At 38.7% G+C, this 16405-nt stretch overlaps 1 protein-coding gene across 1 annotated transcript in view; it reads left to right on the forward strand.

Moving 5' to 3' along the window:
- The first annotated feature begins 8011 nt into the window (after positions 1-8011).
- Positions 8012-16405, forward strand: part of Trpa1 (transient receptor potential cation channel subfamily A member 1) — a 44640-nt gene continuing 36246 nt past the window's right edge. The window contains exons 1-3 of the mRNA XM_036180015.1: positions 8012-8122; positions 13589-13748; positions 15826-16001. Coding sequence (XP_036035908.1) covers positions 8012-8122; positions 13589-13748; positions 15826-16001 — 447 coding nt within the window. The remainder of the gene's footprint in view (positions 8123-13588; positions 13749-15825; positions 16002-16405) is intronic.

The raw sequence follows: 16405 nt of genomic DNA on the forward strand, positions 1-16405 counted from the left end.
GTGGTGACAAAGTCTTTAAGAAAGAGCTTGTTTCCAGAAAAGTTAAACCTCAGCTCTGAAATGGACCTCCATATAAATATGCTGCACTAGACAGCCTAAAATGCCCAGTTTAACTAAAAATTTCAGATAAAGATGCAAGAAAAAGCAAATTAAACTCCCCAAGGGAAAACTGTGAAAAAAGAAACAGATTCTATGAGAGTGTAGATGCTAGATTCGGTAGTTAAATATTTCAAACTAACTAATATGAAATTTTTAGAAGATTGAGAAGAAAATGTATCTAAAATGTAAATGAAAAATTAACTTTAATAGAGAAAAGGAGAGGAAAACAAAAATTAAAAGCAGCCTTTTAGAGTTGAAAAATAATATTTCTAAATAATATTTTCACTAGTAGACTCAATGGACACCAAGATGGAAGGAGAGCTGTGAACCAGGAGATAGCTCTATGAAAGTCATCTACAACCACAAAGAGATGTTAGCAGTTGATTGACATAGACTCGTGGGTGGGACAACAGTAAGTTTGCTAACACATGTTACAGAGATGCTAAAAAGGAAAGGAAAGAAGGGGGAAGAAAAACAATTTGAAGGAACAATGGCTAAAATTTTCAAATTTGATTTAACAGTCTTATTCTGCAAACTCAAGATATTATGAACATGGATCAGAAAACACACAGAGATAACACTTAAGTATGTTATGTTATAGCAAAGCTGTTAAAAAAGAAAGACATGTTTTAAACACAGGGGGAAAGTTCCATTTATTGTAAGATAGAACAACAGAACATTTAAGCATTTCTTTAGAAACAGTGATGGCCAGAAGGTGGAATGATGGAACTTAAATATAGAGGGAAAGAAAGAAAAGAAGCAAAACCAAGCAAACAAACAAGCCACCTAACCTGTCAAATAAAACCTTGATGTCAAGCATACAAAACATAAGAAACCTGGAAAGGGTGTAGCTAAGAACAGAAAGGGTCCCTAGAGACATGGATAGTGACGAAACTTAAAGGAAGAGAGACATTTTCACAACCATAGTGAGAATTCCAGTAGCTGAGCACAGTAATCGAAAATGACCAGGAATACAGAAAACCTGAACACTATCAGTCACCTGCACCTGAATAAATGCCTTATCAAAACAACAGCAGAACACATACATATTGAATAATATCCAGCATAGACCACAAGCTAGCCAGAAAACAAAAAGTTAAAAGTTCACACTTAAGTTTATGTCAATTTAAATTATGTTAAGTATATTCTCTGGCCAAAATAATATTAGATTGGAAATTAACAACAGAAAGATTGGGGAAATCTTATATACTTAGAAATTAAAGAACAAGCTTCAAAGAATAATTTATGAGTCGATGAAGAAACCACAAATGAAAGCAGACCAAGCAAGATTTATGGTTGCAGACTAAGCAAGATTTATGGCTGTGGCTGTGCATGCTTACCACTGGTTTGTAAATGGCTTCCCTTCTTCCAGAACCCCGGGTGTGTCAGCAAGTGCTCTTGTGGTGAGGTCCCTTCCCAGAACATACTGTATGATTATGTTGTCATATAGGAAGAAAATCAGAGTGGGAGAACACTAAAAGCAATAAATACAAAGTAGGGAATCAGTATAGAGAAAAAAGAAACTCAATAGTCTGTCCTTTGAAAAGATGAATAAAAACAATAGCTGGACAAGGGAAGATACACATTATTTTTTTTAAATGAATGTAACAAAAGCTATTACTACAAAATTTAGATTCTGGAGAAATTTGTGAACAGGTTTATGTCAACAAGTAGACAAATTTCTCAAAAACATATATCACCAAAATTCACAAAAACATAAATCAAACTAATTGCATAAAAGTTAAGAAAATTGAATTTGCAATTATATAAATTATTTTTCTTATTGCTGTGGCCAAATGCCAGACAAGTGACAAAGGAAGACAAGTATATTCTGAGGGGACATAGTATCGTAGTGTGGAACGTGTGCTAGCAGAAGGTCGATGTGGGGCTGGTCACATTGCGTCTGTAGTCAGGGAGCAGGAACAGGCAGGAAGTGGGGCTGGGTAGTGAAACCTCAGGGGTACAGCATGTGAGTCTCATAAAACCTCAAGGCCCACGCCCAGTGACTCACTTCCTCCATCAGGGCTCTGCCTCCCACTACTAATATACTACTGAAAGGACTGCAACCTTCCAAAGCAGCACCAGGACCAGTGTTCAAACACTGGACCCCACTGGAGACATTTGAAGCTATAACAATGATGAAATATCTACCCCCAAAGAAAAGTGCTGTCCTGGTGTATTCTTTATTTTAGAAAGTAGCAGAGTAGCTTCCCTGTCCTTTTGCAGTAGGTATTCTAAGATCTTTAATGGATGCCTCAACAAAGGGTTAGCAGAGATTTGGGTTATTAAAGCCCTTTCATCTTAACTAAGCACTTGTATATGTCCCAAGTTTTAGAGTTTGTGTTGCTGTTTCAAAGACTAGCATAAATTTGTTTTTCACTTCTAACAATTTAAAGATATAAAAATATTCATAGCACAGTTCTTGGCATACAATTGAATATTTTTTCACTAAGTCAAAAACTTTCTTCTTCCTCCTTCTCTTCCTTCCTCCCTCCCTCCCTCTCTTCCTTTTGCTTAATGTAAATATTTACATATATTATTTTGGATTTCCGAATTACCAGAATAAGTATTCTCATGCTTTGGGGAGGGGATTACTTTATAAAATCCAAGTTACTTAAACACAAGAACCAGCTGTCGCAGATGACCTGGTAATCTAGTAACTAAATAGCAGAATGACTTTATAGCATGGATACACTGATGAGAGGCTCGTTCGCATCCAGAGAGGCAGGGAGCGGGGAGATGCAATACTTGATTACACCATACAGAAGAGTAAATGGTTTAGAAATTGTGATTTGTTTCTGAAAAACTCTATGGTTAGGTACACATATGTGTAAATCCTACTAATAATGTATTTTCTCTCTAAGATGGGAAGACAAACTATGATATCCATTCTCCACACTTCTTATCAAGGGCACCAGAGTGTGTATAGATTAGTTTGCAGTGTAGAAGAATAATATCAACATAAGACAGAATAGTTTCTTTCCATTTTTTTGTTTTGTTTGGTTGTTTTTTTTTTTTTTTTTTTTTAAGACAGGATCTCACTATATGATTCAGGCTGGCTTTGAGCTCCCTATGCATCCAAGCCTGGCCTCAAACTATGATCACCTACTAGGATCACAGGTGTATGGTACCATTCCTAGATCAGGCAAAGATGGCGTGTAAATCATCATCATCATTATTACCAACATCATCATCTGTGTGTATGTGCATGAACGTGTGTGCATATGCAGGTGCTTCAATTTTGGAATCTGGGAATGTCTAATTCAGATCATCAAATACCTAAGGCAAGCACCTTTACCCTCATTGGCTCTCAGTTGACATTTATATGCATACATTTCCATGAGTTCTTAAAAGAGAAACTACTAGAATTAATGAACAAAACTTGTGATGTGTAATCATGAAAGATCTCTTTGAAAATTCAATTTGAATTCTCTATAATGACTTCAGGCCATCTCAAAGCATAAGTGACAATATGATTCCATTCCAAATTATTCAAAGCTAATAAAGTATTAGGAACACATTAAACAGAAATGTTCATGTCCAACACATACAACACGAAAATCTGTTGCTGAGAGACTTGAGGTATATCTGTATATTTAGGAAAAATCTTGTTTGAGGATCAGAACACTCAATATTCAAACATAGCTCTTTTCATTAATAAGACCCATAAATTCAAATATAATCACTTTAAAAATGATATCTTTTATGTCAATTGAGAAACTGATCCTAGAATTTGTATAGAAACATGAATTTAGAATTTAGGAATTAGAATATTGAAAACTCTATGGAAAATGAAGAATAAACCTGGGCAATTCAGATCATTCAATTTCAAATTTTGCTATTATGAAGCTACAAAATCCAAGGCTGTGTGATATTGGCTTAAATACAGACTTATTGCATTGATATATACATTATAATAAGAAATAAACCCTCAAATTTATGATCAATTAATTTTTTAACAATATTTCCCAAGAAATTCTGGGTAAGTATAGTTATTTTTAACAAATGGTAACAGTTGTGCATCTAACCTTACAAAAAGAACATAGGCCTGCACCATATACCACACCGAAAGTTGATCAAATTGGATCTACGAGAGGGATAAGCCTATATACACTTCAAGAAGGAAATACTGCAGAAAACATGGAATCAGCACAGGCAAACATTCCTATATATGGCACCCAAAGCACAATCTATTAAAGACTCACTAACTGGGATTTTACCACAATTCAAATTTTGGATATTCAGAAAACATTACTGAGAAAATAAAAGAGCCACATATTCTGAAAACATTTACCTGAAAAGTGTCATATCTAGAATAAAGGCCTCTACAACTCAATAGTAAGAAGGCAATCTGATTTTAAAAGAGGGTCAAGTTTAACAAGTGTTTTATCAAAAAGACAAATGAGTGGCTAATAAGTATGTGATAACATGGACAGCATTAAAAACCATTGGGAAAATGCCAGTGAAAACCAGCATGATGTCACCATACACTATGCTACTCACATGACTATGATAAAAGTTGATAATGGTAAGTTTTGAGAACACAGAGTTACTGGAATACTGCCACAGTGCTATGGGTTGTACAAAGTGGTTTAGCCACTTAGTAAGCAACAATCTGCCAACTTCATATGACACTCAACATATAGGTAATACCACTACTGTGTGTCTGACCAAAAAGGATCTGCTCAGTGATACTGGGAAATAATCAAATGACAATCAACTGTCAAATGGATAGAAAAATAAGACAGAGCCACACAATTGGACACAACTGAGGATAAGAGTGGAGAGACTACCCTGCTCGGTGCTACGCTTGTGAGTCCCAAGCCCGTCACCCTAACAAGAAGCCAGAGGAAAAGCCTCCTTAGTGCGTGACTCCACGTGCCTGACATTTCCAGAAAAGGCGCATCCTTCAAGACGGGAACTGTAGCCTACAGATGGGTCAGAAGTTGGTTTTGCTACCAGTAGAAAGGAGTGCTGACTGCCTTTTAATTTAGGAACATTTTGTATTGTTGGAGGTAGTTTAAAACTGGAGTACCAATTGTTATGTAATTGTACAAATTTATGAAAATAAATTGTACATTTATTATGAATAGATTTTATATATCTTTTTAAAGATACACTAAAAAAATTTTATTACTCAGTAAGTTTATTATTATATTTGTGTTTAAATGGCCAGTTTTACCTTTAATGGTGGGTACTAACAAAGTAGATTTGAAGTAATAACTAAAAATATAAATATTTTTGTATTTAATTGGCCAAATCAAGCAACTTTTCTGGAACAAAATAAAGACAATTTTGTATAATTTTCTTTTTTGTCTTAAATTTTTTCCATCTGAAATAGCCAGAATTTCTCTAAGAATTTAAGTAAAGTCATCACATTTTCTTTTTTGAATAAGGCATTACCTAATATAAAACATACTTTGATAATAAAACATACCTTCTGGAAACATCTACAAAGTTTTTTTCCTCTAATAATTACAATTATTTTGAAATTATCACTGGTAAATTGGTTACATTTATTTATACTCATCAATAATTAAATTTCAAATGTAATAAGAGCCTAATTGTAAGTGGCCAGCTAATGTCTTCTTCTGGCTGCATTATGTGTCTTAAAAGTTCAGCATTTTGTGGGAAAGGAAGCCCCATTTAGGAAAAAGAGATTTTTGTTTGTTTTTTGCTAGGGAGGAAATAATGCAACAATTAGTAAGAAATGGCCCCAGAAATTTCTGATTGAAAGAGGCATGAACTAGACAAAGCAGTAGAAGACAAGAAAGAAGATGAACATTTTGATTTCCTATCAGAAGGAAAGAAAAGATTAGCTCTATCATGTTAACCATCTATCAGCATTTAGCCAGGAATGGACAAGCTGGGAAAGACCCATGTTTTGGAGCACCATGTCTGTCTTTGAGGGTGGGTTTAAATAAATGGTAAGTCCCAGCAGAAGGTGTCATTCTGTAGGAATTTTGTCACCAAGGGATAAAATGAAAGAGTGGTGCTGGGTTCGGATGACTCATCTCCAAGCACCATTGGATTGTTGGAGTTCCCTGGCTCCACATTCTTCTCTCAGGCTAACAGCTCTCTGATGCTCCCTACCACCCTCCCTCTGCCTCAGCAACACCCACTGTGACACATTTCTTTGTTCTTTTGACTTCTGTCTCACTTTAAACCAACTGTTGGGACAGAAACAACAATCATTCATAGTAACAGAAATTCTTGTTGGTCCAGTAAGTGGATCTAGGACACATCAGCTTTCCTTAGATTTTCCAGATGAATTACCTACTTCAGGTAGATCCCTCCTGTGCTTCCTGTTAGTGGACACTGGTGTGAAGCTGTGAGTGGTAAGGTTCAACACCAGCATCCTCCACCCATTTTCCAGCAATTTCCTCTAAGGAATTGGTGATACAGTTATTCATCATCATCCTCACCTCCATGGGTGGAATTGCTGTGAATGAGAAGACTTGTGGGGAGCCCTTTTCTTGATTCCTCAGTGTCATCAAGCTCATTGGACTCACCCCTAAATTCAGCCTGATGTAACTCCTAGGTCAAACAGACCACAACCCTTCCTAGATATAGCCTTGTTTTGTGGCTGGTCCTGCTTCCTGTGGGTTTGGGATTAGATGGTAGTGATCTGTGTTACGTATGAATCAGATGCTCCAGCATCTTAAAGGAGCTCAGTTTGTTAAAGCAAAAGCCAGACAAAACGAAAATCTGTCCTGTGCAAACTCAGCTCACTTTGCCAAGATGTTGTCTTGCCTTCTGGCCTTGGGCAAACAGCAACAGCAGTTGCACAGACTCCCCGTGCTGCCATGTCTAATGCAGAACTGCCTCTTTGGTGGAGCAGAACACCCCTCTTTGTCCACAGTTTACACCTATGCTGTTGACAGTGAATCCAGAGCAGACCCAGGAAGATAAAGCCCTCTAACAATGCTGCTTTCAAACACCCTCCATAGATCAATAGCAGCTTATAATTAACCTGTCATTTTTATTAACTGTTCTTAGACGTCAAATCAGCAAAGCATAAGGGAGCTTTAATAACTGTTATCTACAGGAAATGAGATCTGAGACGCAAAGGGACTCAGTCTAGTCCCAAACCTAAAATGCAATCACTTTACCCCGACATCTGGAAAAGAAATTTTGCTGGAAATCATACTTCCCAAAATTTCAAGAGCCCTTCCCTCCACTAGGAGGTGAGCATGGGTGGGAGAGCTCCAGTTGTTATATTGAGACAATCTCATGTAGCCTAGGCTGACTTCAAACTTGCTGTGCCGTCCAGGGTGACCTTAGGCTTCAGATCTTTCGGCCTCCATCTCCCCAGGACAAAGATTACACAATGTGGGTTGCCAGTGGGACTGCACAATTATGCCTGTTCTTATGCAATACTGGGATAATACCCAGGGCTTGCTTCCTGAAGGGTAGGCAGGCACTTCACCCATTGAGCTACATCCCCAGTCAAACTCCCAGACTTTTAATTGGGGGGATTTTTTCCCCAAAAGTTCCGAATTCTATTCTCTCTCTCCCTCCCCACTCTTTCCTGTCCCATGTTTTCTTCTCCACTCCGTCCTCCCCCGCCACTTCTTTGAGATTTTTTTTTTTTTTTAAACAAATCCACTGGATCCGCAACAATTTGGAATTTCACTCTAGTCCTCCAAAGAGGCAGGTCCTGGGCAGATGCCCACGTGGTTCATATCTGGATCCTGAGCCCCGCCTGCTGCTTGCTCTACAAGTAGCCCAGTGGGGAACAACTCTACAGAAGTTCCCTCCTAGCGGGGGTAGCAGAACCGGTCTTTGGCTGTAGGGATCACCCCAGCTGTGCCCGGTGCAGGTCCCAAGCTGGGCTCCAGCTCACAGTGCCCTGTCACCAGGTGCCGCCCTGTGGGGAGCAGCTGCGCCAGCTGGCGTCCAGGTGGAGTCAATGAGGTGCAGCCTGAGGAGGATGCTGCGCCCGGAGGAGAGGAAAGAGATCCAGGGCGTTGTCTATCGCGGCGTGGAGAAAGACATGGACGGCTCCAAGGACTCCTTTAAGGTACTGGGGGATCAGTGGGTGGTCTGGAACATGCTAGGTCAGTGTGGGAGGTGGGAGGGTGGGGCTTTCCTTGCTTGCAGTCGTCTGATGCGTTTGCCACACAAGTTCAGAAAGCAGTGAGTGTGGACAGGGCCACTGAGCACCCGTAAGTGTAAGTGATGCTTAAGATTGCGGAGCCTGAGATCACACTAACAAAGCGCCACCACACTGTCTGATGGTCCTTTGTTTTGCTTACTTGTTTGCTGAACCCCATCCTGCCAGGAGATGGAGTGATGCCAGAGGAGACGTTTCCCTGAAGTACTTTTGATAGATAACAGAATTAGACTCCCAGAACTGCATGAAGCCAGGACAAACTTGGAGTGTGTGCCGTTCCTCTTGGGCGTTTAATTAATTTTTCCTTTGGACTGAAGCGGAACCTCTGCAGCTGAGAATCTGGTAGTCAAATAGCGATCCGACAAGTGTCTCACGGTGGAGAAGCAATTTTGTCTAAAAGTGAAACAGAGAACTCAGCGCTTGCAAATGTACCTGGTGGGGACAAACCTGCACACCCAGGCAAGACCAGCAGGGGGAGACGTAGTGAGGACCGGAGGACAGCTGTGAGAGGGGCTTCAGTCCTCTGGATATTCTGACCTACGAGAAAGTCTCGCTCAGTACCAAGCTAATCCTGATGCTGCCACTCTGCTCTGAAGTGTAGAGACTGGCTGTTGGCTGCCCAGAAAACCCATTAGAGTGCCTCAGCTTGATAGCAAAAAGGGAGGGACTCTCTTGAAATGTCAAAATATTAACTGTGGCTTCTTAATACCCACTGCAAATTCCCTCATAGTTCCTTATGCATTTTTTCAGGGGAAAATGAAATGCTTGTGCAAACACAAACTTTTACAGAGCTTTCTTTAACTTACAAAAATATGAGCACATGGAGATTGCACTTTGATTCACACATGAAGTAAATTTTAGAATACTTTTCAATTCAGCACTTGAAATTTTACTTTAAAAAAAAACTGCTTCACAGCATTCTATTTCAGGGAACACATGAAGGTTTATTTAACTACTTATGTACTGATGTGTACTTAGGTCATTTTTGCTTGTTTTTCCATTTTATTGAGCTTTGATTATTTTAAATCTGTGACTGTAGATGTGGTTTCTCAGTCTGTATGTCTATTGGTAGCTTTGTTCTAACAGAGGCAAGAATATAAGAACAGATTTAGTTTTGGTAGACATTTTTCAACTGCTGTTGAGGTAAACAAATCTGCCAATATGAGTCAGAGGGGCCCTACCTCACAAAAACACATATACAAGGCCTTCGGAGTCAACATTGCTCCCCATCCCACTTAGCATATTAACCAAGGCCTCTTGCTTTAGCAGGAAAAACTACATCATGAGTGAATTTCAGTACTAGGATGCTATTATTACAATTATTGTGGGGCACAAGAAATTTTAAGATTTCAAAAACTCCTTCATGTAAATTCAGTTTTCTAGAGATTTGTAGTAGAATTTCTGCTATCCAGTCCTAACGTTTTCTTTATGTTTTTATTTTAGGATCTTTAGTTTCAATGACTAACTCACTGGGTTAACTCAAGTCAGTACTCTAAAAAAGTACTTTGGCATTTAACCATGCTTTGGCTATATATAGTTTCTCACCTTAGTTTTCTTTCCCTTTTGGTCTTGTTCCGATTAGATCTATTTCATTCAAGCAGTCTAAAACAGATGGGGCTGAAGTCTCTAATTTGAAGAGTTTAATTTAGAACTAACTTCTGCAAAAATGATCTAGTGCCTAGTGTCTTGAATATAGTCATAGAAATGGGAAGTCAAGAGCTCAAGAGCTTAGGGAGTACTCAAAACAGGAAACTATACTAGATTAATTATTATATGTAATCCACCAGAGGCTTAAATACACAAACTAGGAAGAAATAATGAAACCACATTGTAGTTTTGGAATAATACTGAGGATTAAAACAATTATTTTAGTGTGCTTTCCAGATCTGAAAATATGCAACCAAGTAAAGCATTTGCCTAAATAGTTTTCAAAGATTTTTCTTTTTTTCTTTTTTTTTTTCGGGGGGGGGGGTTAAAACAGGGTTTCTCTGCGTAGTTTTGGTGCCTGTCCTGGAACTCACTCTGTAGATGGAACTGGCCTCAAATATCCTGTTATAAAAGAAAAAAATCAAAATGTACTACAAGTCAGTAGTATTAAATGGTTTTATTTTATGTAAATTTATATATGAGCATCTCAGGTCTGTCCTAAGAACTTTCTTAAGGAATTTCCTGATGACATGCCGGGTCCTGAATAGAGAGAGTTAAACACACTTCATGAGTTCCTGTGACATGTTTATAAGCTGTTTTTATCACTGTGAACTCAGTAGTGTTCTGAACCAACCTCTGAACCTAGTCCTTCCTCTAAAGAGTGTAGAGGGTATATGTCAACTACTTATCGCTGAACAGACTGGTAAATTGCTCTTTTTAGCAATGGTAATTGGCAATAGTATCCCATATTATCGTTCAAAGGACATCAAATTCAAGTGCTAAAATGCTTTCAAATTGATTTGGGTGAGCAATTTCTTTGCTAGGGCAAGACATTAAGAGGAGGAAAGCACCATTTCTTCAAGAACCTCAGATTAATTATTGATTATGTATAAATTTGAGAATGGCTGCATGTCTTTGTATTATGCTATAGTCACTAAGAGCACATGAAACTGTTTTTTTTAGTTGGAAAGTACCACATTTTTGCTCAAGATACTGCCAACATAAAGGTGTTTTTTGTCATTGTTGTTTTTGTTTATTTGTTTTAGGTTCTATTATGTGACAAGAGAAATAAAATTCAAAGTGGGAAATTTAGATACTTTAGTTTCTTCTGTCCTTATATTTAGTGAATCATATTAATATGCTGAATTCATCACTTTTCTATTTGATATTTTTTTTTGCAGAAGTGAAGTGTTGCAGTTTTCCTTAAAATAACAAATTATGTTGACAGCTATCTTATATGGCAAAGTTGACCAGTCATAGCCACAGAGAGAACTCAAAGCAATTTTCTTGATCTTTTGTTTGGGGACTATTTCTATGGCATGAGAAAAATTTATCATGCTACCTTGGGTCTATGCAAAGCTACTGCCTTGTTAAAAAAATTGGTTTGGGTCTTTGGAATAGCTTTGAAAACAACATGGGCATTTTTTTCCTTCTCTTATATATTACATTCCAACCTCAGTTTCCCTCTTTCCACTCTTCCCAATCCTTCCTCCCCACCTCCCACCCCAGATCCACTCTTTCTTCTTTTCCCCTCAGAAAAGAGCAGTCTTCCCAGGGCATTGACTCAATATGGCATAACAAGTTTCAATATGACTAGACACAAACCCTCATATTAAAGTTGGATGAGGCAACTCAGTAGGAGGAAAATGGTCCTAGAAGCAGGCAAAAGAGGGCAAATGTTTTTACTTAGCGGTGTGTTTGTAAATCTGGAAGGTACAATGATAAATCGTGTGAATCTTGGTGTTACCCTAGAAGTGCAACGGACTCCTGTGAATTCTTCCTATATTTTGCTTTTAAACCTCTAGGAATCTAAAACTCACCAAGTAGCATAGTGTGTACAAACATCGATAGGGAGCTGAGGCATAGCTCCACTGGTAGATCTGGGTTTGAATCTAAGCATAGAATAAACTTGAGTGGTTGTACAAGCCTGCAATCCTAGCACTCAAGAAGTAGAAATGAGGCAATCAGAAGTTCAAGGTCAACCTCAGTTATATAACAAGTTCAAGGCCAAACCTGGGCATACATGAGACCCTATCTTAAAAAGGAAGCAAACATCTTTACGTCCTTCTGTTCTTTGTGAAAGCTCCTTTCTTGCTCCATTCCTCTCTGAAAATTACCCGTATGAAGATATCATGAAAAATGAAGCATACAAATGTGTAGCAAACATTGAACACAGTGAATAAAATGAATGAGCAGGAAAGACCCAGAGTGTTTCTCAGACTTTTGCCTTAGAATCCACTTCAGTTTGAGCACTGTCCTGGAGAGGGCCTGGTTGTGTGGGCTACAGTTACTATGTATTAGAAAGTGGTGGGAACTCATGAAAATTGGATCAATGGCTGTGGAGCCTTCATAGGACTGGACTAAGCCCTCTGCATGACAAGACAGTTGTGTAGCTTGATTTGCTTGCAGGGTCCCCTGGCGGTAGAATCAGAATCAGTCCCTGGTGCATGAGCTGGCTTTTTGGAGCCCACTACCAATGATGGGAATCCTCCTGCAGCCTTGAGGCAGGGGGAAGGGCTTGGACTTGCCTCTACTGGATGTGCCTCCCCCAGGAGGCCTTGCCTTCTTGGGGGGAATGGGGAGTTGGTTGGGGGTAATGACTGGGGAGGATGAGAGGAGGGAAGAAGGGGATCTCTGATTGGTGTGTAAAATAAAAAAGAAATTTCTTAATAAAAAAAATGAAAAAGAAAAGGAAGTGGATAAAACCGAAAAACATACCTGGTATGGTGGCTCGTACTTACAACCTGAATACTATGTGGTAAAAGCAGGAGGATCCGGGATTTTAGGTTGTCCTCAGCCACACTGCAGGTTTGAGGCCAGCCTCTAGGAAGTAGGGCCTTACCATTCATTTGCAAATGCATCAGTAATTCTAAAAGCAACTTTTAATGGAAATTTTGTAAAAACAATTGGAGGATAGTTAAATATTTCTGTAATATTTATTTTTAAAGTTCTTCATTTTCTGTGTAAGGCAGATGTTTAGAACTTTCAAATAGCCAAATAAGGAAACTGCTGGTTGTCATTATGGATATTAAGTGGAAATTCTTGAATTTTGGCAGGAGTTGCTCATGCTCAGGAGTAGGGCAGCTGGTTTAGACCCCTGAAAAACTTCCTTAGGGGACACTGCATCAGGATGATCCTAGCTTTGGTGTGTAAGGAGGGTTTGGGTGGAGACTGACTCTAGGTAGGAGGGGCCAAAAAATAGAATAGTTTAGGTTACTAGACTTAATACCCCTCACATTCATAGACTCTACTTCTTTTTACTACTTTGATCAGCATCTGTGAACTATAAAATAAGGACTTTCAGATAACTTTCCACACTTGTGTTCACTGTGTTATAACCGTTTTCAGTCCACTATTTCTTGATTCCTCTTGCTGTAACTGAAATACATTTCACCCAGCAAAGCAAAGCCCTCTGTATTTTTTAATGTATTATTTCTCAGAGCATATTTTGTAAATTTCCTTCAAAACTTTTCTTGAGGCTTTTATTCCTTTAACATATGTAAGATTATGGTCAGAAAAATTAAACCTTTGTTTAATGGATTTATCAATGCATAGGCATTTGCCTACTTGATGTCTATATGTACTATGTTCTTTAAGCAATGTATTTGGTGGAAGCATGATAGTTTTGAATAGCAGTAAAGTCTTCAGGCTATTTCATGACTAATTTTATATTTTAAAGTTTTGCACATACTTGTTTTAGGTAATGGACTTTTTATACTTCTCTAGGTGGACATTGAAGGAGATATGTATAGATTAGAAGACTTTGTCAAGAACCGAAGAAAACTAAGCAAGTATGAGGATGAAAGTATCTCCCCTTTGCATCATGCAGCAGCAGAAGGTCAGATTGAACTAATGAAGATGGTCATCCATGGTTCTTCTTGTGAAGGTAACCAAGTGTTGTAGTGCCGGTTCATAAAGCACTTAGATTGGTGAATGACCAGGAAATTTATACCTGTAACATGGACACTGCTTATGGGCAGACTGAATGTGAAGGACATGTCTGGGAAGCTGGAGTGGACTATATGAGTTCTACTTTAAGAGATTAGATGAACAGCTTGACCAACCAGACCAAACAGGAACAAATTCAGTGTGAGAGTGTGAGATTCAATTACTTGGAGTTGGCATATCTTGGGCACATCCTCTTGGAAATATCACATACAGTCAGAACTGCAAAGGATGGAGCCACTGTTCTAGGGCTTTGCCTAAGAAGTAGATGAGATTGAGAACACACATGCATGTACATAGTTTATGAGACCAGGAATTGTTAATAAGAGGTAGCTAGGGGGTTGACCAAAAGAGATGGATGGCAGAGATAGAGTGGAGTGGACCAGAGAGTTGTGGGTCACAGGCAGGAGAGAAATCACTGGAATGGGATGATAAGTTAGGTGGAGCTGTTGCTACAAAGACATCAAGTAGGAAGAAGGCCACAAGAAAGATATGCTTTAGAAAGCCCCTCTGATTACAGGGAAATGAATTATGAAAAGTAGTCAAGCTAAAATCATTTTCAAGTTGTATGTTGGTGACTGAAGCTATTTAATTGTTTGATGCCGAATAGAATATTTTGTCTTGCTTAAGCAAAATGAGGGTCTAAGGTGTTGGGGGGAAGTGGGTTGAGAATTAAAAACTTTGATGAATGAAAGAAGTAGAAAAAGAAAATTTTAAGAGAGAGAAACAGGAAAGTTGGCTTCCTCATGGTTCCCACTACTGTTGATGGCCACCAAGCCCAATTTATAAGTGAGTACTTTTCCTTTTCTTCAGACTTAGTGATATACCACATGACTACCTTATCGGAGTAATTCAGAATGAAGAACATTCTATTCTTACACAGCATTCACAGGGCAAATAGCAGCACATATATGCTGTATAAATACATGGAAAGCATGTCCACCACCAGGGATGCAAAATCCAACTTGCGAGTTTATTAATGACCTGCCATTTTTCTCATGAACATTTTTGAAATCCTTGCAATAAGCCACATACTCTGCTAAAATCTTTACAGACATGACCCAATATTATCCTCCCCATAGCTTTTACAGGAATGTGTGTTTCTATACATATAGAAGTAAATATGCATATAAATATGTACATAATTGCATACAGGTCCATTTTTTAAACCAAGTTTGACTGAGACAGCTGAGTGAGTCACATAACTCCTCAGGAGCAGTGTGAAACTGGAGGACTTTCAACTTCTGTAGGTCTCAGCATCTTCATCTTTCTGTCCATTTGTCTTGGGGCATCTTTTGGGCAACTGCAAGCTTAAGAGAAATCGCAGTCACATGGAAATTGGTTAGGATCTGATCTGATGTAATCTTAGCATTATATTACAATTATAAAATTAATATACAGATAAAAGTTGAGCAACAAGAGGATTTAGTTTTTATTATTATTTTATTTGTGTTTTAATTTTACACATCAGCCATGGGTTCCCCTGTCCTCCCCCCATCCCCTCCCCTCCATTCCCATCTCCTCCAGGGCCATGACTCCCCTGGGGATTCATTTAAACCTGGTGGATTCAGTACAGGCAGGTCCAGTCCCCTCCTTCCAGGCTTAGCAAAGTGTCCCAGTGTAAGCCCAAGGTTCCAAACAGCCAGTTCATGCACTAAGGACAGGTCCTGGTTCCACTGCCTGGGTGCCTCCCAAACAGTTCAAGCTATTCAATTGTCTCACTTATCCAGAGGGCCTGATCCAGCTGGGAGCTCCTCAGCCTTTGGTTCGGATTCATTTTTATAGATACTATGTAAAAAAGTTAACCCAATTTTTAAGATCTGTACATACTTTCATATATTCTCAAATAGTATTCATTGGATAATTTTGAGAACTAAAACTGTATCCTATTTCTCTATTTTAAGACAATGTAGATGATTTCATAAACACTTGACATTAAGCTTTTAAGTGGGTAGTTACACAGGAGGTATTAACTACACCCCAAACTAAATTCAATGCCTATTTTGTTATTTCTTTAGTGTTGAATATAATGGATAGTTGTGGAAACACCCCACTACATTGGGCTGCAGAAAAAAACCAAGTTGAAAGTGTGAAGTTTCTTCTTAGCCAAGGAGCAAATCCAAACCTTCGAAACAACAACATGATGGCACCCCTTCACATAGCTGTACAGGCCATGTACAATGAAATGACCAAGGTGAGGCTGCTGGCCAACTGGGAGTGGGGCTGACCTGTTTCCTGTTTCAGAATGGCCAGCTTCAAGTGAGATGCAATGGCAAATGAAGCATAACAACTATTATGTTTACTTTTCACCAAATGATGGCGATGAGGATGAGGATGAGGAGGAGGGGTGATGGCAATGACATAGATAAAAATAATAGATATGATGGTGGTTGTGGTGGTGATAATGATGGATGATGATGATGGTGATGGTGATGATGATATGCTGGTAGCTGTGGTGATGATGATGATGATGATATGGTGGCAATGGGGAGGAGGATGGTGATAGGTGACATTGATGATCATAATAATCACAGTTCAACTTTTCTTGAATTGTAATTTATCAGACATTTTAAAAATTGCTTTGTGCCTTTATAAAAC

Source organism: Onychomys torridus, chromosome 2 (genome assembly GCF_903995425.1).
Source record: "Onychomys torridus chromosome 2, mOncTor1.1, whole genome shotgun sequence".
Lineage (NCBI taxonomy): Eukaryota > Metazoa > Chordata > Mammalia > Rodentia > Cricetidae > Onychomys > Onychomys torridus.